The 26,277-nt window shown below is 30.5% G+C and overlaps 1 protein-coding gene across 5 annotated transcripts in view; it reads right to left on the reverse strand.

The window, feature by feature from the left end:
* The window catches only part of LOC107447528 (tight junction protein 1), a 137,204-nt gene that overhangs the window by 91,452 nt on the left and 19,475 nt on the right, over positions 1-26,277 (reverse strand). Inside the window, exon 1 of one of the 5 annotated variants that reach the window (XM_087166517.1) lies at positions 7,312-7,506. The exons of 3 other annotated variants lie outside the window; for them this stretch is intronic. In XM_087166517.1, the coding sequence (XP_087022643.1) occupies positions 7,312-7,374 (63 nt within the window). In that variant the 5' untranslated portion in view covers positions 7,375-7,506. Of the gene's footprint in view, positions 1-7,311; positions 7,507-26,277 lie in introns of those variants that run through there. One more of the 5 variants, XM_087166518.1, reaches the window with a different exon arrangement.

Here is a 26,277-nt window from a genome sequence, read left to right on the forward strand (position 1 = left end):
AAAATGCTGTTTTATTTAAATTTATACAAACTCAAAAATTTTTAGTACATAATATGATCTCCACGACACTTTATTAACATTTGGACACGATTCGGCATGGATTCCACTAATTTTTTACAGTCATTTATAATATTTGTGTCCTTGTACCACACATGAATTAACGCTGTGATTAGCCTCTCCATAGTTATTATACAGTCCATATTTAATAGGCGATTCTTGCAAATGGCCCAGAGATTCTCAATTGAGTTGATATCCGGAGAGTTCCCTGGCCATTCCAATGTCTCAATTTGATTCTCAGACATGAATTTCTTGACAGTTTTGGACGCATGGCAAGGAGCTAAATCCTGTTGAAAAATCCCTGTTCTATCAGGGTATCGTTTCTTCAACTCTGGAACAACTTTTTTACCCAGAATAGTAATGTACTGCTCAGAACGCATCATACCGTCAATAGGCTGCAAAGGTCCAACCCCATTGTAACCCAAACAACCCCAAAACATCTTCTCTAAAAAACACGAGAAAAAAAAAGTTTGTTTCAATTAATTTGCACAAGGGTGTATAGCTGCTCTATTTGAACAAAAAAAAATAGTTCATTGCATACAATTAATTATTTTATATTCGCTGTGTCAGATAGATGCAATAAAGAACATTACGTCCCCAAATTTATACTTTTATAGTTGCCCGATGCCTTTTTTTTTCTCTCTTTCAATTGGGTATAATATAAAAAAAAACACAACTACTTCCACTTAGTAGGAATAGCATTTACCATGACGCAATGCTAAATTCTATGCCACTGTCCACATAAATCAATTATTAATCAAAAATCGAATATCAATTACTTTTCTTTATAATGCAATAAAATCTGGCGAGCAGCTATTTAAACGATCAAACACTTCGTTTGTTTATTTGTGGCTTGAAGTTAGGCTCGCAGAAAATGCCGCTCATGGGTTAAATTTAGTAGGAATAACACAACCTGTGACGTAGGCTATAGTATACCCAATTCCTAATATTAAATTTTGAATCGTTCATAAAATACTTTTTTTTTTCATTCATTCAAGTACAAATACATTTTTGTTAAACTTATAATGGATGACACTTGCATGTTAATACAGTGTTTTCAACTATTGATTCATTCATTAAATTTAATTGATCAATTTTAGTTTCATATGGGAGAAAAAAATTTTATTATTTAATAAAAAGTAACTGAAATAAAGATTTTCTCTGTTGACCTAAGTAAGTGGGAATTGACTTTAAAAGATTAAAAAAAAAAAAAAGAAGTTTCAGAAGTTTAAAAACGATGAGTTTGACAAAGAACGCAGTGGATGGCCGAAGAATTATTGGAAGAAGATTTATCTCAAACGCAAAATAAACATTACAAGTGACAATTTTATATCGTTTTAAATCTTTGGGAATGATCCAAAAACAAGGATTCCATGCGAACTGAAGCAAAGAGGCATTGAACTTGAATTTTGCATGAAAATTAATTTTGCTACTTGGAAACACTTCAATGGGAAATCCTACACCACCCGCCGTATTCGCCAGACCATGCCTCCTCAGATTATCACCTATTCCGGGCACATGGTCAGTCTGAGCAGAAACCAAGGAATATCCTGGAAAGATATCCAAATGCTCCCAGAAAGATGGGACAATACTTTGAATAAAAGATAATGTATCGTTTTTTCACAATAAACTGCTAGTTTTTGTTAGAAAATGGGCAGGAACTTATTTGTACACCTAATAGTTAAAATCCATTTTTAAGTTAACGTTGTTGAAAAATATTCTTTCATTAAAATGTATTATTTCAAACAAAATAATTCTTAAATTTCAATAAATGTGAAAATTATTTTAATGACCCCTACTCATTAACTATTTCACTTAAGCCAAATAATCACAATAATACCCAATCGAGATTTAACATATTTGTGTTACTTGGTTATCCCTTTGACAGCTGCTCCTCTTTATGTATGCCCCCTTTTTTTTAATGTTTGTTTACGAAAATTAAAATAGTGATGAATTATATCGAAATTCAAATAATTGTCTCCTCTCTCTTTCTATATTATTATAAGGGGAACATTAAAAAACAAATTACTAAAAACAAAGAGAGGTTGAATAATATATGTAAAGAAATATTTCATCAGTATTTGTATAAGAGCAGGTACAGAGCCTGACTAGGGCAGGGGGACAGTTGTCCCCCACATCAGAGGGGGACCCCAAATCGAATAAAAGGTTTATTTTAGATTTTCTTCTTTAATGAACTTTTTTTTAAACAAAATATCAGTACAGTGTAAAATCCGTCAGTTTTATGTTAGCTTCTTCATTCATTGAACACAAAAAATCTATATTTCGTAAATCCATGGCTTTCTAGTGCGGAATTCAGCTAAAATATTCGCAATGACGATGGACACATTTGGCCAATCAAAAGTCTTTTCTTTTTGCATGTCGCAAAATGCGTTTACAAAAATACAGGCTTCTGATTGGTTTAATTGAACGCAATTCCACCCTCATTATATTCGCAGCTATCAAGAAAACTGCTTTCGGCATGATGGAATAAAAATAGAACGATATTTCGTCTGACCATTGGAGTCAATTTTCTTGTTATGAGGTGAACCTCCTTAAAGTTTGGTTCATTTACGTCTCACTAGAGCTGCACTGATCCGCACGATTTTGATCTTCTGCAGAAGGGCTTCGGTAGCCCGACGACTTGCAAGCGAGCACTTTAAGGTAGACCCATACCGCACACCCTCGGTCCCTATGCAGACTAATCCAAGTGTTGCTTGACAGTCAGTCCACTGAGGGACTTATCTCGGATGTTAAAACGAAGACTATAAAATAAGTCGATTCGTGATAGATAGGTTGTGCTAGTCAATCTAGAAAGAAAAGTTGAATTCGACTTATTATATATTTTCAGAGCGATAAAAAGTAGAGCACATTCTAGCAGGACAATCTTAATTACTTTTCAAGAATGTTGAACACTAAAATATTTTGAATAATATTATCGACCACAGCGCTGAAGTAAAACATCCTCAGCGATAGACGGATCATGGGTTGGAGTCCCCTTGCCGTCAGGCTAACCATGGGAGATTTTCCTACCCACGTAACGCAAATGTGGGTTAACTCCATCAAAAAGTCTTTCACGAAGGTCTTCCAATACTTGATCAAGGAGTTCCCTTGTCTTTTGGATTGGGCTCAAAATAACAAGGCTACGGCATGAGTAGTTGTAAACCCAAAATTGGGACAGCTGTTCCAAGGACAGTTATTAAATAAAGTTATTATAATAATTTTTAAAAAATTCTTTTAATAGTAATTGTTTATTTATTTATATTAATAACATAGAATAAAAATTTCACTTTAGTCGATTTCTTCGATAAAGTAGATTCTTTCTATAAAGTAGATTTTGAACATATCCTTCAGGAAAAGTAATTTCTTCCTAGTATGGAAATGCCTTAAATAACCTTTTGTTATACTTTATAACCGTCGTTGAACAGCCGACCTAATTTTGTGGGTTTACGACTACTAATGTTCAACTCCGTAGCCGTAAAAACAATTCCGTAATAAACACTTTTTTTTAACACCCTGAAAGCATCAAAACCTGTTTGACTGTCGGGGAAAATTGAGAAGAATTTAAAAAAAAAAAAAAAAAAAATCGGAAAATCAAACTTATTTTTGTGTTTTTCATTAGCAATTCAAAATGAAGCGATTAAGTTTCTCCCGCACTTAAATATTTATGGATATGATATGAATTTCTCTCTTTTTACTTCGTTTTTAACAAAAGTTCTAAAAGTATACATTAAATAGGGAGCAAACTGTTAAGGAAAAGAAAGTGAAGAAATTATATTTTCTGAATGTTTTATTTTTTTCTTCTTATTTCAGAGAAATTTTAAATATCAGAATATTGTGCGCAGCCACATTTTTTTTAAAAAAAAATCGATACCTTTTAAGCACTCAAAAAATATTTTTAAGCACTTTAAAAAATATCATAATTAGGCAAAGTTTAAGGATAATTATTAGCTATTATAAATATGAAGTAATATTAAATTAACATACATCTGTAAAATTACAAGTGCTCCAATTCCAACAATTATGTTCTTGAATTATTTTAACATAAAACTTTTTGTGAAAATAACTGTTAAGAATTCAAATTTTGCTGCAGAAAATATTAAATAATTAAAAATGTGTCAAATTGCGATATATCCAATGCCTTAATTTGTTTAATTATCGGAGATAAAAATAGGAAATCATATATAAAAAACACTTCCGTAAAATCAGTTTTTAACTTTTCCCCAGATTACATAAAGATAGCCTCTCCACTGTACTACCAAGTTTTGAAGATCGAAACTGTTGTCTTTTTACATAATTCTTGGCGAAAAGAAAACTCATTTTGGTTCCCTGTTTATCCCGGGTATTGCAAATATTTATTATCTCGAGAAAACTAGCAGAATTTGTCACGTTTCAACTCTGCTGGAAGCAAACATAATCTGCTACACTTGCAAATTAGCCAAATTTCGTTTGGGGATTGTGCGATTGTTACTGATTCCTTCACTGACGTTTGAAAGGTTCGTGTTTTAAGAACTATCATACAAAGACTAATATTTAACTTTTTTCATTTGATAACTCGGGATAGTAAAGTATAATTTTTACACATAAAAATATTTAAAACATAGAACAGGTGTATTATGTTTAACTTTAGTTCATTGTATTTATTGATAAAATAAAAAAATATGCTACTTTTATGCTTTTCTTTTTCAAAAAAATTAGTAAGGGAAGGTGTTCATACGAGGGTTGCTATTTACATTTCTGGCCATGGCAACAGTAAGTGTTGCTAGGCGACCGCAGACGATTTTAATCGAAAGTTTGATATTTTTAAACATAAATTCAGCAGACGATTTACCATTATAGCTTCATTTGTGTTGTTGACAGTAAATTGAAAAGTTCTTCTCTTTCAAAAAATGGAATTGAATCGTGAACATTTTCGTGCCATTATTTTTCATAACTTTCGACGTGGATTGTCAAGACAAGAGTGCTTCGATGAACTTAATTCTTTATTCAGCGATAAAGCGCCATCCTACAGCACTGTGAAAAATTGGTATAACGAATTTAATCGTGGTCGATGTTCGATCCAAGACGAATCCCCTGCAGATAGTCCAAAATCCGTTGTTGTGCCAGAAAAGATCGATGCTGTGCGTGAACTGATAAAGCACGATCGTCATGTGACATACCGTGAGATAGAGGCGTCTTTGGACATTAGTATGACTAGCATCAATAAAATATTGCATGAACATTTGAGCGTAAAAACAATTTGTTCGCGTTGGATCCCGCATAATCTGACAAACGCTCAAAAAAAGGCTCGTGTCGATTGGTGCAAGGAAATGCTGGAAAAATACGTTCAAGGTACATCAAAGGCTGTGTATAACATCTACACAGGTGACGAATCATGGATCTATGCATATGAGCCGGAAACAAAACAGCAATCAACTGTATGGGTCTTCCAAGACGAGGCAAAACCAACAAAAGTTGTTCGAGGAAGAAGCACATCGAAACAAATGATTGCCTGTTTCTTCGGCATTAACGGTCATGTGGCAACAGTGGCGTTAGAGCATCGCAGGACGGTCAATTCTGAATGGTACACGACCATTTGTTTGCCAGAAGTCATCGGAGAAATTCGAAAAAAGCAGAACAGGCGAATCATTCTTTATCATGACAATGCGAGCTCTCACACATCGACTCAAACAAAGGCATTTCTGACGGAGCGAAAGATCGAACTGATGGTTCATCCGCCGTACAGCCCTGATTTGGCACCCAATGACTTCTTCTTATTCCCACACATCAAAAATAAATTAAGTGGACAACGATTTTCGACCCCCGAAGAAGCGATTGATGCATTCAAAACGCATGTTTTGGAGTTACCTCAGTCGGACTGGAAAAAGTGCTTTGAAAATTGGTTCAAACATATGCAAAAGTGTATTGATCATCATGGAGAATATTTTGAAAAACAATAAAACCATTTTCGATCCTACATATTTGTTTTTTCATTATTAGGCCAGAAACATAAATAGCAACCCTCGTACTCCCATTTTTTAATATTTTCCTCTCCACTATATTCTGTATTATATTCTTAATGCGACAAGTATAGTTTTAGCAACAACAAAAATGAAGCAATGACTGAGAATATTCCAATAATTATTGTCTTTCTTTTTTATTTTTTTTTAAACCATGCACAGAATATTTTGTTATGCTTTGAATACTAACACTAATAATGACAATCCCTTTCATATTTTACAACTCAAACAACAATTTATACCACCAGAAATAAAAAAATAAACAATTTAAAACAATATTAAAAAGTAAACCTGAACAGTATGAAATTACCTAAAATCTTGTTACAAAATGCCACACAATAAAAATGTATAGCTACAAAAATAAATAACTTCCAATATTTATTTTAAAGAAATAGTACAAAAAAATATTTTGAATCCTAAAATGCTACCACATTTTAATATCATTAAAACTGCGTTTTAAAATTAAATAATTATTTAAAGAGCAGTTTAATACAATTACTCAAATATATTTTATTCGTATAAATTTGCACCTTAAGATATTTCGCAAAATTTATTAATTAGAAAAATAAGAAAAAATAATTTTAGAAATTGGGCGTTCTCTGAAACTGTGATTAATGAAAAGAAAAAAAAAAAAGAAATTTATTTTATCAAAAAAATATTAATGGAGAAAAGGACATAATAAATTTGGCAACCTGTTGTTTATTAAAGAAAAAATTAAAATAAGGGAAAACAATGGAAAAGCTGAGACAACTAGTTCTTGCTACGCTAGTGCTTGGTAGCTTTAGATAATAAAAAATTCTTATGGTCATTTCATGGAAGCAGTCTTTACATTGCATCGAAGCAGGGATAAGCCCAACTCATTTCTGGAGTAAAATCATTTCAAAAACGTTCAATCATTGATCAACACGAAATTCTAAATAAATTATATGCGGCATAATTTAAATAAGTTTAATCACACATTCAAACAGAAAAAAAAAAATTTACAAAAGAAAGAGTATAAATTCTAGTTCTAATATTTTTAAATAAAATGTACAAGAATTTTTATACATAAATGTGATGGATGATATCTTAAAACTTCCGGATAGTGGTTAGCGAAAAAATCTGGAAATCCGGATTTTTTCCTCTCTGGGTAATATGAAGCAAATCTACGGAATGGAATTTGCTTTCGTGGCTACAGCTACGCGACGAATTAAACAAAGCAGCAAATCAGGGGTTTTCCAAAAATATTTTCAAATGTGGGAGGGAGTGCAGCACTTACCGACCGGTGCGTAATCCATCCCCTGAGACAGGCGTATAAACTGCGCATGATCCCCAAAAGCATTCCGACCGTGCATAACTTCCTCGATTTCTTATTTTGCCTCGTCCATTCTTTCGACTAGAAGAGAGAGAGGAACTTCGTGAGAAATCGCCCCATTTGGCTGCCGCCAGCTATTTCACCCAAAGCGAGAAACTGGTTTCTTTTTCTACTCGAAGAATGCGGCCTTCATTGTCACATCTACACGTACGCGACGCAAGAGAGGAGGCAATCCCTAATATTAAAAGAAATTTAATACAATCAAACCCCGTTATAGTGAGCGATGTTCGCTCCAATACACATATTATTTTTTGTGGATATAATGAACCAAGAAAAGAGAGGACTCTTTTTTCTGCTTTGGACTGATTTTGTTTTCCTCTTTTTTAGGTCATTTTGAAATTTCTACATAAAATACAAATACCCATCCCTCCATTTTTTGTACGCAAGACCAAGTGTCATAAAAAAATAAAAGTGAACATATTTTTAGTGATTACATTTTTTTTTTTAATCATTTTTGCAATTTTTTTTAATGGGTCATTTATTTAAAAAATGAATCATAAAAGGGTTCGGAAAAATGAGTTAAAATTGTTCGCAGTACGGATATAGTGAACCGAAATTTCGATCCCTTGAAGGTTCGTTATAGCGGACTGTATAACGCGTAATCAATTTTCAAAAAAAAAAAAAGTAATAATATAAGAATATGGATATCTCAGAAAATGTCTTTAATCAATCAGTCCCATGTTACAAAAACATATTTAAATATATTTGTGCCTTTTTTCAAAGTTCCTCGTTTTAATCTATCCTCCCGGCCGTTACTTGAATTCTCTAAATAAATATTCTCACCCAATACAATGCTTTCGAAGTATCAGGACAACAAAAATAAGCACCTTTTAAACACTATGCAAAATAAGACTTTACATGATCATTATAAAATAACTATAGTTTCTGAAAAAGAACTCTTTTCTTGATTATATTAGCCCCCCGTAAAAGATCGAGAGAATTTTCGGTTCGATATCAGAGGGTGGAAAATACAGTCTGAAATTGGAGAATATCTTGCAGCACATGAGAAGGCAATAATCTCACCGAACCCAGATCAGCAAGTATTTCATCAAACGTGTAAAATGATGGGCGCTTTCATACGCTATGAACCGACGGTAAGCCAAAATGGATTGTGAAAATGTTGAATAGAACAATGGGAAATGCACGCTTTTGCATAATACATGGCAAAAATCGACATGGTAAACAAAACAAAATAATCTCATCAATTAAAAAGGGAAAAATGAAGCACTTTTTAAAAACACCCAATGAAAAAAGCACCTTTGAGGGCTATTAAATAACGAAAGTAAGCGACTTTAAGTACTTTTTAAAAACTCAACGCACCATGTATATATATGGGAGTTGTTATTGACCATGAACTGTTACAGACTGTCTAGAAAGGAAAAGTCCCGGAATTCGTGGTTCAATTCACCAATTCTTATTTTTAGAACTACCTATATAACCTTTGTTCTGCATCGCTGCAGCTCTGTGCTATAGATGTCGCTGTTATACTTTTTTTTCTTTATTTATTAAATCTGTTAAGTTTAATTGCTAAATTAATTATTGCCTTTCCTCCCCCCCAGAGCGACCCACAAATCACTACATATATATAATAACATAATAAAGACAAAAAGGGAAAAAATTAAAAAAATAATAAGTTTTATGTACTAAAAAATTTGCTTATTCAATACTTATTTAATAGGCGCATAAGCTTCAAGTACATAAATATTTGTACTTTTGAAAATTTAAAAAATTTTCAAATTTGGGAATTGTTTAAAAACATTTATTATTTTTTTTCTTCCATTTAAAAAAAAATCTTAATAACTTTTTCCATGTTTTCCTCATATTTTTAACTATACATATAGCACAATAAAGACAAAAAGAATAAAAAGAAAAATGGAGAAAAAAAAATACACACTTCTAAATTCTTTGTATCGATCTGGTAAAAGATAAAATGAGTAAAATTTCTCTAAATATAAAGAAAAATGTATATAATTTATATTTCGTTATTAACTTTCAAAACCCTATTTTCGATACGATTACATTTCACAATATTTTTGAAAATTCAAAATATATGTTTCCCTTGAAAGATTTTAACATAATTAAAAGCTTTATATATAATAAATCTCTTGGTAGAACCTATTTTTAATTATATTGGTATTAGAAAAAATTTAGGAAAAATTAATATATCCGATTATAAATGTCACTGTGAAAAAGAGAAATATTTTGAATTTGTTCATAAACATATAATGACTGGTAATTTTAAATATTATAGAAAACTTATGATGGCACAAAATTTAGATCCATTTACCATTATATTACATAAATATAAATTTTTGAAGAAGAAAAAATCGTGTGCTTAATATGATAGTTTAGGTTATGAATAAGTTTATTTACTAAATCCTTTTTCTTTTTTAGAAAGAAAATGAAAAATTTGTAATAAAATATGCAAAATTTTCAGAATGTTTTGAAAAAATGTTTGTTATATTATCGAACAAAAAAAATTGTGCAGGCGTTTAAAATTCTTGATAAGACAAACCTCACAAAAAACTAGCTTCAGTTTACGAAGTGCAAAATAAAAAGAATGATCTGAAAGAAAAAAAGATAATTTTTGATCGAATGACTTTATCTATAGCCTCACATTAAACATACTAATTAATTAGAGCAGGTGATATTTTTAGTAACGAAATTAGTCACAAAAAAGTACTTTCTCTGAATAAACATACCTATTTTTAAGAAATATACAGTTTGTTTAAGGTAAGAAAGTCTGAGGCAGTCTGCTGTTATGGAAAGTGCATTTCAGGGAAGGTAGCTTCTCTTCCCTCTAGGGCAGTGTTCCCTTTCTAAATTGCTCGTAACGCTGTGTACCACTAATATTTTTTAGCATAAAAACATTTAAAAATCACAACTAGCTGTTGACACCACTAATTATTAACTGTTAACTCTGCAAAAAATAGCCAATAGAAAAATACTTAAATTTTCATGGCTAGCTTTGTTTTTAAACAAAATTTTTTTGAAATTTTCGTTTGATGAAAGATATTTCGCTTAAGAACCCCGCCAAACTGCTCCCTGGGAGTACCACAGTTTGGGAAACACTGCTCTGAGGATAACACAATAGACCGTAGAAAGGATTCCCTTTTTTTCGCTGACCTCACACCCCTGCTTGAAATAGTTACCTCGTTACCATAGTGACCGCCACTGGTTCAGACGAATGGCTAAGGGAGTTCTTACTTTAGACAAGCTATATGAAAGGTAACCGCAATCTAAACAATAGGGTTTCAATAGTTTGTTCAGAAGAGCGGTCGAAATTTTGGACCCCTTAATGTTAATTTTTTTCTTAATTAGTCAAATTTAGAGAACATTTTTAACGAATCAAAAAATTTTGCGCACCACTATAAAATTCGTTTATCCAAAGATAATTCCATGCGATGAATAATTTTCTAATAATAATAACTATTTTGTTTAATAATAACCGAAAAAAAATACTAAATTGTAATGAATACAGATTGTTACACAATTTATAAATTTTATAACAAAATACAAAGTTAGGACGAAATAGGTCAAATTGTTTCTGAGTAACAAATTTTTTTTTAAAAAAAGTCGGAAATTTAAAATTTGATTACTCACGAACTCTTTTTAACGATTTATTTTTTGAAACAATAAAATAAACTGCACATTATAGTGTCGGAAAGATTTTTTTTTTTTTTAATTTCTCGATAATTAAATAAGTCTGTATTATCTGATAAGTATTTCTATTCGTTAGTCAGTACAGTCATGCGACTTAATATAAGTGCAAACGCTGTCCAAAAATGATAACGGCCCAGAAGTGGACTCCCAAAGTCGTGAAAATCTCTCGAAAAATCGATTTTCTAATTTTGACCATTATTTAAATGATATAAAAAGCATATTAATTACTAAAATCATAAGAATTTGTAAAACAATATTAGTGTTATTTTGCTTTTTTTACTACAAAATTTTGTTATTGTGAGTGTTTCTCAAAACATAAATTTTGCATCGAACCGGAAATAGTTCCATGCGCTGTCATTTTGATTCCATGAAACTTTTTTGACACACTCTCTAGATCAATCCAAAAAAAAAAAAAAAAAAACTTGAAATAAGTTGCCACAACATATTTTATAGTCATTTCAATGTTCCAAAACGTTCATATAGCGACGATTTTCATGTTTTTTTTGCCGAAACTTGCTTTTTTTACTCTGTAGAAAAATGTGTAAATTTTTCCCCCTACAATTTGAAGAGAAATGTAAATAGAGTTGAAATTAACAAATATTCTTTACATTTAAAGAAAGTGTTAAGAGCTTATTTAGACTTATTAAAGCTATTAGACTAAAATACGACTTTTTTTTTTAATGATCTCTCTCTAAATATGAACAATCCCTACAAGCAATGTAACATTATTTTTTAAGAAAAACTTATTAAGAGTTCACGGATTAGGACGTAATAAGTTAACTCGAAGGTCCATAAAATATTCTCTGGTGATTTTTTCTTTCTAAGATCGTCGCCAAATGAATGAAGATTCTAAGCCAACCAGAGGAGGATATGACGTCACTCGAAGGAATGCTGGTACACCACCTGCGCAGAGTGAATGAATTCCTCCTACACTACAATCCTATTCATTGATGCGTGTTATTTTGCTGTATTTACACCCTTCTCTTATAAATATTTCTGGCAAAAATAACACCAAAATACATTTTTTTTTAAAAATAATAATGTAGGCTTTTGGGTGTTCGAAGTAATGTTAAATTTGTTTCGCTCAGGGTATCTGCTACATGTAAGATTTTCAAAGTTACTATTTTCTCCAAAGAAAACAGAACAATGAATTTAAAAAAGCGTTATAATAACATTAATTGAAATGAAAGGTAAAAACAAAACTGTCATTCTCTGCATATCTTCATTTTTATAGATTTTAAATTTAAAAAACAGTAAAGAGAGTTGAAGCAGTAAAATAGGTGGAAAAAAAATACAAAAACAAAGATTTTTTTTCTGCAGAATTATGTTCTAAAGACACTTTTTTTTGTTCACCAGAAAGGAAAGAAATACTCCTGACTTTTCTCATTTCGGAATTTTAAAAAAATTCGCCAATGACTGGCTTGCTTCAGCTATAATTTGAAATTAATACAATAAAATAAATAATAACAAAAATTCTGAAATCACAGAAGTTTAAAAGATAATAATACGCTCTAGAAATGATGTTTTTTCTTTCATTTTTTGAAAGAACACCATTTTAAAAGAATATGATAAAAACATTTAATATTTTAATAAAATATGACTGTGAGTGGGGATTTTGTGGCAAATTCAGATATTCGGAATACCATGAAATTAGGGGGTAAATTCCATTTTTAAAATGAGATTATTCGGCAACCTAAATCCATGACTTTCCATGATTTTTTTTCAAGGAAATCGTTAAAATCATGACATTTCATGACAAATTTTGTTCAATACCGAAATTTATGACTTTCCAGGTGCGCAGAAACCCTGTATAACGTTTTTAGCTCATTTAACAAAACAAAAAAGGAAAAGTTGCCAAAAGGTGTGATAAGTGATATAACTTATGCGTGTATTTATAGTGTGCTACAATTTATTTTTGCTTTAATAACATGGTTTCGATTAAAATTATATCTTTGTCATTTTTGCTATTGTTTGTTATTTCAGCAATTGTAATTATTTATAATTATAGCCTTTTTTATATATTGATAAATTTATTGCAATTCCTGAGCAGGATTGTGTATGATTATCATTTAATTAATAATTTTTAAAATTTCATTAAAACAAAAGAAACAGATTTATAAATTTTGAAATTTTTTATACGTTGAACTTATTCACATCGTTTAACAGATTCGTTTTTCCTTACAATTTGAAAATTTACAGTTTATTAACCATATCAACAATATTGTAAGGGTAAAATTTGAATTTATATTTTAAATATTGTGCCCGAGGTTGAGAAAAGTAAGCAATTATAATATTGGAATTTCTTATCTTCTAAATATAACATTTGATAGTGGAAATTTTTTGAATGCCCTTAAGGAGTGGCAAAAATTATAAATTTAACATGGATAAGGAGTTAATCTTGTTGAGAAATTTTTCACTAACACGGAAGCGTCAAATAATGTAATAATTATTATGGAATAATTTGGAAAATGAAATAAATACAGTCAAACCCCGCTATAGTGAACTCCCGGATATATATATATATATATATATATATATATATATATATATATATATATATATATATATATATATATATTCATGTTTTTCATGTTAATTTGTGTATATATATATATCAGGGTGGCCACTCAAATCCGATTTCAAATTTCCCTGATTTTTCCAGGTTTTCCAGATAAAAATCACAAAATTTCCAGGTTTTTGTTTCTTTTTTCATATTAAAGTATAGGATGTGTACAAAAAAAGTGTCGATATTATAAAATATTTTATTCAAAATGTTATTTTTTTAACATATCATCTTGAAAAAAATAATTTATTTTGACAATTTTCAAGATTTTTTTAAATTTATTTTTTAATGTTTTGGTACAAAATATCGAATCAAAAATCATATTGACCAACAAAAGAGTAAAATTAAATATAAATATATAGTTGGTTCTTAAAAAAACATTTTTTTTTTAAATTAAAATATGTTATAAAAGGTTAAAATGAAATAGAAAAAATTAGCATTAATGCAACAATTGTAACGATTTGTCGACAAACATTGCTGTTAGCGATTGTAAAAAAATTTGTGATTGGTTGGTTTGCTGAGAAAAATAATTCAGATTTCTTTGATTGGGAGTAGAAACGCTTTCAGAAAAAGACTGCGATATAAAATCTATTATTAAATTATAACCAACTAATTTTTCGAGAATTTTATAAAGTTAAAAATACAAAAACATTTTGTCAAAATAGAAAAAAAAATTACCACCAAAGCATTGGAACAAAGTTGAGCCATAAATGGATTCAGCCCACGGAGAGAATTTAAAAAAAAAAAGAAGCTAATATCCTAATCCCTTTTTCCGCCCCCACCTGAATCTTGCCTAAATTGCACAGTCCCATAGCAGTCAAAGGTTTCTACATTCGTTTAGCAACTGTGTGAGAACTTTATGTGGCATTCTAGTTTAACAGAGCTGTAATGGAGCAAATTTTGATGCAAGCAAAGTATAGCTAAGATGATGATATTTCAACTGTTTGGCGATACATTTCCGTTTAAAAAAAGTGGGTATAATGGATGAAATAATTTAAATTAAGAAAATTAGTAAATAATTGAAATTAGTGAAATTAAAAAAATTATCAAAGAAAAATTTCCAGCTTTTCTTTAAAATTCCCTGATTTTTCCAGGTTTTTATCCAAATTTCCCTGATATTTCCAGGTTTTTTCCAGTATAAAAAAATTCCCTGATAATTCCAGGTTTTCAAGGTTTTCCAGGTGGGTGGCCACCCTGTATATATATATATATATATATATATATATATATATATATATATATATATATATATATATATATATATATATATATATATATATATATATATATATATATATATATATATATATATATATATAGTTCAAAATGAAGATAAAACAAAGGAAAATTACAGACATATGAAAAAAAGGGGGGGATTACAAACAACTGGGGGAGAAAAAGGATAAAATTTTTTTAAAAAATCCGGAAAATAAAAGACATAATCTTTTTATCAGCCCACACGATTATATCCGCAAAAAAGAGTGCATTCTGATATTGTATCAATATAGCCAAAGCAAAATATATTAATACAATAGTGTGAGGAGCACTCAAAAAAAATTTTTACAAAAATTACAAAAAATAAAATAGAACACAATAAGTAAAAATAACACGTAAAAACAGAAAACAAAATAAAATGGAAAAAAAAAAAACAGAATAACACATAATCTATAAAGCGAATTATATATATATAGTGAACGAAATGTTATTCACGTACAATATTATTTTTTTGTGTGGATTTAGTGAACCGAAAGAAGAAGAGAGATTTTTAAAACCATCTATTGAGTGAAATGTTCTTCAGTTTCTCATCCCTAAATAAAGGCTTAATTTTTTGTATGCAAGACATTTTATTGTTTGATTTTTAATCATTTTTCTTTTTATGGGTCATTTATTTAAATAATGTGTCATAAAAGGGTGCAGAAAAATTATTTAAGATTGTTTGTAGTAAGGATAGAGTAAAGTGACCACAGTCCCGCTTTTTGGTGGACTGTCCCGCCGATTTTTAAAAATGTCCCGTTTTTTGGAAAATATCTGCATTTCTTACTTTAAATGTACTGTAAAAATATATTATCTATTATTTATTATGTATTATGGTAAATATAAAGAAATAAAAAATACATTAAAAAAACACATAAAATGCATGCAGAGTAAACTAAATTAGGCAATGTACCGAGTTAGATTTACTCGGTGGTGTTCGATCATTGTCGTTACATCTCGACTTAATTCAGATAAATGCAGACAGTGCGGTTTGTTGTTTTCAATTTGACGTTCGGTTTGACTCATTATTTGATTGACGAAGAAAGTGGTAGAGCAATAGTCGCCACAACGTAACGGTCAATAAGATAAAATTTAATACCCTTTTTTAGCCTTTGTTGTAATTTTTTTTATTTATTTCTAGTATTTACCCACAGAATAAAAGATGAGCTAAAAAAGAGAATGCAAATTTAATGAAGAGCTTAGCAGAGAATTTCCATTTATTAAAAAACCAAAATAGACTATACGGTACGGTGTGATAAATGAAATGCTGAATTTTCGGTCTCACATGGCGGAAAAAACGATATTACAAAGAGGCACAAAAGATTTTGAATAATGCCGCTTCCTCGTCTAAAATGGAAGTTTTTTCGCAGTGTTAGCTTTGGCAACACGGAAAAACAGCTAACATTAGCGGAAGGGCTATTTGCGTTCCACATGATAAACCACAATCAAAGTTTCAGATTAATGGATTGTGCGTCGCAAATGATTAAAACATTATACGACAAAATATTTGCATGTGCAAATACAAAAACCGAAGCAATTATTTGTAATGTTTTTTCACCATATTCGTTTTCACAATTGCAGAAAGAATTAGAAAAATGCACATTTATATCCATATATTCTGATGCTACCAACCACAAAGATTTAAAATTATTTCCCACAGTTGTTAGATTTTTCGATCCAGAAACAGGAATCAAAATTAGATTTTGTAATTCAATAAGTACTATTTTAAAAAAGAATAATTTGAACAATAAAATTATTGCCTATTGAGCGGATAACATTAATGCAAATTTTGGTGAAAAGAGGCATCAATAACCTTTTTACGAAATTTAACGAACATTTGAACCAAAAAATTATTGGAGATAGGTTGTGCAGCGCACAATTCTACATAATACTATTCAAACAGCATCTGACTTACTTTCAGTTGATGTTGAAAATATTCTTGCAAACATTTATTCGTATTTTTATGTATATATACTGTGCTTGTTGAAAGTTTGAAGGATTTTTGTGAAAGCGCAGAAATCGAATAGTACAAAAGAATTCTTGGTTACAGCAAAACACGATGGCTAGCTCTTTTACCAGCTGTAGATAATATTTTAAAAATATACGAACCATTAAAATCATACTTTTCATCACATGATAAATGTCCAAGATTATTGCAGCTCTTTTTTGAAAATGACACATCACAAATTTGGCTTCAGTTCATCCTTACTTAAGCTACATTATTTCACAATGCTGTGAAAATTATTGAAGGGGACAAAATTTCAATTACGGAAGTGTCAAATGAAATCAATAATTTAAAAACAAAATTACGAGAAAGAATTGATAACGATTACATTCCTTTGATTATTCGAAAAGACATCACAAGGTTGGAAGAACAAGGTGCCATTAAACGACCTGATTTTCTGAAACATGTCAAAATTTTTTACAATAACTGCTTGGAATATCTTGAAGAATGGACAATTCAATTCGAAGAAATTAAAAATTTTCATTCGGTGACATTAGCAGGGGTGATTGTGAGCCCAAGTCGAAATTCCGGAAAATTTCTTGAGTTTAAAAAAAAAAGACAGTTTAAATTGAAAAAAATTTAAACAACGTTTTTTTTTCTTCCTTTTTCTCAATATTTCTTAGTTTACTTAAAATATATTTAAAATTTTACACATACCTATGATGACCTGGAGAAGTAATTAAAATTTACTAATATGTCTTTCTTTCTTGAGTTTATGATTATAACAACTATTTACTGATAAAAAATGAATATTAATCATGAATATAAGTATCTCTCTGGCTCTCCCTTACAAACAAATAAAATAAACTGTGTTTTTAAGTTCCACCTTTGAAAATTTGATTTCCGGAAACTTCTGTGATCAATGATTTTTTGAAACATCTGGACCTTCGATCTCCGGAAACTTCCGGATCACTGTTAGCGAAAATTCCGGAAATCCGGATTTTTTCCGGAGCACAATCAGCCCTGCATTAGAAAAGGAGACTTTATGGGAATATGTGGAAAACATTTTTGAATATATTAGTAACCATTTTCCGAAAAATAATATTTGCGAAAATGATCTTTTTGATGAGATGTCATTGGTAAAAAGATATGTTACAGATGAAAAAATTAAATGTTGGTTGTCTGGAAATGTGGAAATAGACAAAAAATGGACGGAGTTATTCCTTCATTTTAAACAGAATAATATTCATTATCAAAATATTTTGAAAATTGTAGAATTCGCGCTCTCCCTTCCAGGAACAAATGCAGCAGCAGAACGTGTCTTTTCTAGTATCGATAAAATATGGACAACTGAAAAAACACAGTTGAACATTAAAAAACTTTAAAATCTATATTAAGTGTAAAATATAATTTGACCATTGAAATTATATTATATTTTACACAATTATATTTTATGAATGTACATGAATGTACGATACGTACATGAATTCATGTGAAATATTGCACGACATTTTGATAAATGATCCGAATCTATTGCAAAGTATTCACTCGGATCAAAAATATGACCGTGAAAGAAAATAATATTTTTTTCTAAATAAAAAATTTAATTTGATTAAAATTCATGATGTTCAAATTATTATTTTTTACAAATATTTTTATAGTTACCAATAATTAATAATAAATACATTTTTGTACAAGTATATGAATATATACAATAAAATATATATAATTAAATTGTAATTCTCATTTCATCCCATTTGTCCCGCTTTGTCTCAATGAAAATGTGGTCATAGAGTGATTTTGGTCCCTTGAAGGTTAGCGGATTTGACTGCATTTGTTTTCAAAATCAAGAAAAAGCAGAAGGAAAAACGCATAAATGTTTGAGTCAAAAACAAACTAGAGATTCTAAAAAAATTTTAAAAATTCATTCGGAGTTCAGCTTGGAAATTATTTATTATCTATTGTTTAAATTGTAATTCTTCTTAAGAAAATAAAAAAAAATTCAATAACACTATTTTTACCTCCTTTTGGCTTTAACTCCCTTACCAATTTTTTAGAAGAAAAAAAATACAAGAAATCAACATATATGAAGAAGTTTGTGGAGCATAAGAGGAAACAATAATTTAATAATCGAACTTAACATTTAATAGAAAAAAGGAAATAAGTGTGATATCATGACTGGTGAGAGCTGCCCAGTTGAAGGGTGATTGCGAAATTAGATTGTTCTATGGAAAAGTGAGTTAATTATAAATTCGGGACCGTATGGACTCGCCGGCACCGTTCAATGAAGAAGCAGATGATGAAATTCCTCCCAATATTACATGATGCAATTCGCAGAAATATTAAATATATATTTCATTTTATAAATACAAGGAAGAATGCACACGTTATAAGTTGAAATTTCAATTTTTCTTAGGCGTAAAAAACATTTAGTTTACCATCAGTTAGTATACCGAGCTATCTCGGACAAATGGAAAAATTTAAATATTAGTCTTCGTATCTTAGTTTATAAAACAAGGAACAACACTAATTGATACTTTCCAAACACTAGTGAAGTGATTTTTTTTTCCTACGTAAATTCAACAATTATCGCATCGCACAAAGCACGTGTGCAGTCATACAATCCAACAGCAAACAAAACTTGGCAACCATCACAGTAGATTATTATTTGCTTCCGACCGAGTAAAACAAAGACAAATTCAGCCATGCCCGAGGGATAATAAATATTTGCAATAAATGCCCGAGTCAACTACCGATAATCAGGGAAGCAGTTAAAGATTTTCAAAATATGCCTAGATTTAACTTAAATAAACAAGATATTTTGCCTAAATATTCTGATGATCTAGGAATGATTGGGGCAAAAATTGTATAAACAAACCAAATTTTAACTTAAAACCAGATTTAACTTAAATAAACAAGTTATTTTGCCTAAATATTCTGATGATCTAGGAATGATTGGGGCAAAAATTGTATAAACAAACCAAATTTAGAAAAACAAGAAACTTAAAATTGACAATTATTAGTACCCGTTCCCCTGTTGCACAATTTTATCTGCGACAAAACTCTCTAATATCTTTCTGCTAGATACTTTTAATCATAACAAAGGCTCTGTGCTCAAAAAAGAGAGCTGTGTTTTCTGATTTGAACATGTAATAATTTTTAATTCTAATATAAAGGATCATATTCGCATTTTGTTGGAGGGGGGGGGGTGTACATATTATTTCCTTCGCATTTTATAAGCAATTAACACAATAAAAATATAACTAAAAATCATGAAATCCGTAGTAGTAACTGCCGAAAAATAAATTGACGACGAAATCACGTGAATCGTACTAGGGAAATACGTGTTTCGTTTCGAGATTAGGCTGTTGTAATAAATAATATATCGTATAAAAAACAATGGATTTAAAAACTACAGAAAAATAAATAGCAATAACTGCCAAAAATTCGATAGAATCATTACCTTAAAAAGTAAATACTCAAACACACGATTAGAATTTTTCGTATTGTTTGAAATATATCGCGATATTTAAAATTCACGTAAAAACCAATATCAATAGCTGCTGAAAATACAATCGAAACAATACATTACATTATTACAATACTATCGGCGTAAATTGAGGTCTAAATGGATGATTCAAATATTAAGTGTAAATTTCTGTAGAAAAGAAAAGTAATTATTTTTTTTTACTTTTCAAAAAAATAAATAAATAAATAAATAAATAATCTTTTTTTTTTCAAGAACTCTGTAACGTTCTGCTACAATGTCGCCGTCCGCCACGGGGATAGGTTCAAATTAAAAATTACAAATTCCCGATAGTGACTGATAAAACTATTTTTTTAAACATCGAGTAGTACTGTAAATATAATCCCAACTAAAAATTTTTAAAAATTAATTGCTCAGAAAGATAGAGAAAATTTTATAAACGCAAAACAAACAAAAGGTAGTTTGAAACTTAACCAAATTTAAAGTTGTAAATAAATAATAAAGAAGGTAAAAATAAAGTAGCGAAATGAAAACATCAAAATCTAATAACAAACAAAAAGTTCATGAAAATATTTGCTAAAATTTTAAATAAAATAACATTTTGGATAAAAGAATAAACAAATTAAACTCTAAAAGATAAAGAAAATAAAAAAATGAGCCTAAAAATAAAGATTTAAATAGCAAAACTGAAAATAATCTTCAATTTTCTAATATTCTTGAAACAAAATATAATAATGAGGGCCCGCATTCGGAAAATCGTATCGACGGAATTTTACGAATGCAAGATAGCTAAAAATGATGGATGAGATAGTTCCATACAGAAAATTTTAAAAGATTTTTAAAATATTTTGCTATTAACGTGTCAAATATGAAAGGTAAATAATAAATAAAGTGAAATGCTGTAGTTGATGAGCAATCCTCAACATCAGATATGGAAACACTTCCAGATTCTCAGATAATTTTTCCTGAATTTCTGTTATTCCGCTTTTTAAACCTGTCGTACCTGCCATTTTAGCACTTAAAAGTTGTCTCATAAAATCGCATAGCAAATTCGTCGACATTTGTTTAGATACTGGAAGATTGTGGCTTCTTCTAATACTGGACCACTTCAGTAAAGCTTCTTCAACATCCTTGTGATCTGCTTTTCTCAACTTTTTTCTGGCAAATAAATTTTTTTCCTGAGCAGAAATTATTAACTGCCTATTTTTCCATATGTTACAAACTGCAGATTTGGATAGTTCATATTCTCTGTAAATATCAGCAGGATTGCATCCATTTTCAATTTTTCTGATTATGCCCAATTTATCATCAATGAAGATCGTGTTACGTCGGCAATAGTTAAATTTGAGACACTTGTTTGCAGTCTTTTTTTAACTGAACTGAGAGCAAAAAGGAGTTGAAATGAGGGCCTTATCAACACATATTAGTGCCCAACCCTTTGACCAATAATGACTCATTCCCTCGGACAGAAAATGCATATTGATCCCACTGACACCTTACAGGTGCATCATCTGCCTGGGTTGGAAACATCTGCTTGGTTTGTTTAGGGATGGGAAAGTGAGATAAAAGAGGCTAAGAAGAAAAAATGCATATTTCTACATTCCCCTCTATATATGGTTTTAAAAATCGGTATAGGTATTTATTTTGAATTAGAAATTTCAAAATTATTACCAAAAAAATAAAGAAAAAAATCAGTCGAAGACAGAAAAAAGTTCATTACATCCAACTTCCTTACTTTTTTGGTTCACAATATCCACGAAAAAAAAATTTATATATATATATATATATATATGATCACAGGTTATCCATTGGCAAAATGATTGTTGTCTAATTTTTGGAAAAGAAACTTTATTGTGTTTTCATCTTGGACGTCTTTAACCGGTACACAATTTAGCAGACATATTTAAATGCAGCTAAGACACATTCTGTGTAGTACATTCTTCTTTTGATGGCTGAATAGACTTTGAACAGCCAATCGAGATCAATATTAACATTTTCGGAGTGGTGCTTGACGGAGATTGTAAGCTGCATACGCTTCGGATTCGCAAGTTCATACATGAAATATGATTTGAAAGATAGGCTTTTTTTTTTCAATTTGAAATGAATAGTGAATGAATCATTTATAGTGCGTGGAAGAAAGGTCTTGTGCAAGTTATTGGGTACGTTGACAATGGATCCTTTTTATCCCTAACTGGTGATCAACACCCAGTTCTCGTCTTTGCACGAAAGGGGTTCGGAAACTCACCCGTCGCACTTCGGTAGGGTTCAATTCTCTTAACCACTTAGATACTTTATTGAAGGACGGGCTTCATGCTTGCGTTTGCGAACGGAATTCTTTCATTTTTCCATTTGTGTGTAACGCTTAAGGTATTCCCGTCCTTAGGCAATGGAAACAAATGGAAACCGTTTTCAGTCACATAAAAACAATGCAGCTGTATAGAGTATCACCTGAGTAATTAAGATTTTGCATAGAATCTTTTAGTGCATCTAATGATATGGACAGGGACTTTCATAAGTTTGAAGCGAGAATTTGTTTCAGTTATAGTGTTGTTGATGACATGGTTGCTATATTTAGATCAGGGTTTCTTAACCTGTGGTTCATGGACCCCTTAGGGGTCCATGGGTCATATTTTGGGGGTCCAGCGACTGCTCCTAATTTTTAAAACGTTTGGATCAATAATATTTAAATAACATTGATCTTTTTTTCTTTCTAAAAGGTGAAAATACATACATATTTGAAACTAGGTGATCGAGATACCCCAAATTCAGTACGTACTGCACACAGCCCTCTAATATCCCTGTCATATTTTTAACATCCTCCACTAACCGGCTTTCAGTTTGCACCATCAGGGGCAACCCCCTGATGACGTCCGCTGTACTATTTTTATTATCCCCTATCAAGCTATACACATTTGACACCTTGTTCAGGTTACTAGATCTAGAATTTTTTTTCTAAGAAGAAAGCCCAGTTTTTGAAATCTGGAACATTAGACAAACTTGGATTTGGTATTCCACAAAAACCTCTGGTTGAGGCATCTCTCAAAATTGCATATCATATTGCTAAAAGCAAGAAACCGCATACTATTGGAGAGACGTTAATTAAGCCATGTGCGCTGGAGATGGTTGAATTAGTTTGTAGATTGGAACAGAGAAAAAAACTTGAGGCAATTCCATTTTTAAATGATGTGACACATTCAAGAATAGTTGAAATTTCTTGCAATATCTTTAAAAAGATCATCGATTAATTGAAAGTATCGCCACTTCCCTTTAGTATGCAACTGGATGAAACTACAGATATCTCGAATTATAGTCAACTTCTTGTTTTTGTTCGTTACGTGTCTCTTGATACTATCAAAGAAGAATTTTTATTTTGTGAGTCTCTTTTGCAAACTACAAAGGCAGTTGATGTTGTAGCAATGTTAAATGTTTTCTTTACCAAACAAGACTTCGGCTGGAAAGAAAAACTTCATTCACTTCGTACAGATGGAGCACCTGTGATGCTTGGCAATAAATCTGGTTTTGCCCTGTTGGTAAAGAAAAAGTCTCCTAATGTTCTTGTTACTCATTGTTTTTTTACATAAACATGCACTGGTTACAAAAACTCTTCCAACCAGCTTAAAAGAAGCATTATCAAAAGTTATTAAAACTGTACATTTTATTAGACATAGAGCTCTTAGTCATCGTCTCTTTAAAACGCTGTGTCAAGAAATGGACGCAGAACATGAGGTACTTCTGTACTACACGGAATTGCGCTGGCTGTTACGAGGACAGGTCTTGAAATAATTTTTCATGTTGAAGATCGAATTATCACTTGTTCTAGAAGAAAAAGATAACTCATTCTTCGAATATTTAAACAAAAAAGATTTTACCTATAGATTGGCTTACCTGGCAGATAATTTTAACCACATGAACAATATGAGTCTTTTAATTCAAGGACCCGATATCACCATTATGGATGCAACTGAGAAATTACAAGCATTCTAATTGAAGATGCCACTTTGAAAAAAATAGAATTCAAAATGAGATATATGCAAACTTTTAAATGTTGGACGAAGTGCTTTCTGAAAATGGATCTTGGCAAGATAATTTGTTACTGAATAACTTAAAAAATGAAATCTGTGAACACCTGGAAGTACTTCAAGTTTCATTGAAAAAATATTTTAATTTAGATGAGATAAAAATAAAAGATGAGTTGTAGATTCGTCATCCTTTTCTTTGTGATATTGACTGTATCGATGATATGAACCTTGCCAAAGATGAGCTTATTGATCTTAGAACAAAGTCCTTGCTAAAAATGGATTTCGATTCAAAAACACTCGGAGAGTTCTGGTCTTCTGTGAAAGAAGCCTACCCATTGCTTGTAAAGCGAGCTATTTCAGCTATAATTCCGTTAGCTACAGTGTATCTTAACGAAGCCGGACTTTCCACAGTTGTGACAATAAAAACATAACATCGTTATTGAATGTTAAACATGTTATGCTCGTTGCTTTATCGAAAACCATCCCTCTATTCAATTTATTAATTAAGGAAAAGCAGCAACAACCTTCAGACTAAAAATGTTAATTTTAAATATTTTGTATACTATTGAAATAATAAAATTAAATGCTAAAATAAATTAAATACTGAAAATTGATGTTTTTTGCAATTTTTTTTCTCGGAGGGGTGGTCCGTGACTTCTTAAAAATTTTTAAAAGGGGTCCATTGTATCAAAAAGGTTAAGAAACACTGATTTAGATTGACAGTCCTTGATGACTTGTTCGTGACTCTTGTTGACCGCGCATACAATATTAGTTAGAGACAACGTTTATTTCCAAAATCATCATTTCGAACGTCGTTGAAAAACGATTTTTATTCTAATTTTTTTACTTCTCAAACCGTATGTTCTTTTTGGCCATTTTTTTTTATTTATTATTCTATAGCTACATGTGGTGGTATGTTGAGCCAAATAATAATACACTATTAACCCGGAAATATGGGCGATTAAAGATACCCATCCATGTGATTCGCGCGGAAGGATGGCAAGGTCAATCGTTCAGTGACCGTTTCACCCACTCACACTAGAAAACAATTGGATACACTGTGAGTGCCTGAAAACCGTTGCTCTGTCGCTTACATAAACTTCGGTGCTATAACACATTGTTATAATAATGAAACACTATGATTCTAGCATTTATAATGACTAATTTAATTCGAATTTATATCAAATTACATATTTAAATTGTTTTAATATTAATTAATAATTGCGATGGAAAGGCAGAATTTAGAAAACGTAATAAAATGGAACATTGTACACATTGAAATATAAATTTATGTTAATAATACGAGAAAATAGCTCACTATCTTACAATAATTATATTCAAAGTTTAGTTAAGGCAGAGGTCTGTCCAGACATTTTGTGAAAGGTCCGTTTTTAGTGAAATTGTGAAAAAATTACTCACATTCTTTCAACCAGGGTCCGCTTTTATGAATTTGTGCAAATAGGGTCCGTTATTGCAAAAAAAAAAAAAATTTTTTTCAAGGAATTTTTAAATAGTATAGACATACAAGATTATGCTCAACACTGTAAAATTGCAATTAAAAAAATTAAATTTTAAAAAATTAACAATTGCTCCCTCTAAATTAGAGATGCAACATACAAATATTTGGTATTTAGCCTATACTGCTGAACGCAGAATATTCATTTCGGACGAATAATGGAAGAATCGTCTGCCGAAGACAAAACTTAATTCGTTTACATCCATCTTTCTTGTTTTCTGCCCTGGAAAGGGTTTATTCGATTAACAAAATAATAATGAAGATAAACAAATTTGTGAAGGGTCCGATTAAAAGAAAAATCATTTTGTGAAGGGTCCGTTTTTAAGTTAAAATATTTCGTGAAGGGTCCGTTTTTATGAAAAGATATTTTGTGAAGGGTCCGTTAACGGACCCAAATTTCTTCTAAACAGACCCCTGGTTAAG

This window comes from Parasteatoda tepidariorum, chromosome 6 (genome assembly GCF_982258835.1).
Source record: "Parasteatoda tepidariorum strain Cologne lab strain chromosome 6, Ptep-v5.0, whole genome shotgun sequence".
Lineage (NCBI taxonomy): Eukaryota > Metazoa > Arthropoda > Arachnida > Araneae > Theridiidae > Parasteatoda > Parasteatoda tepidariorum.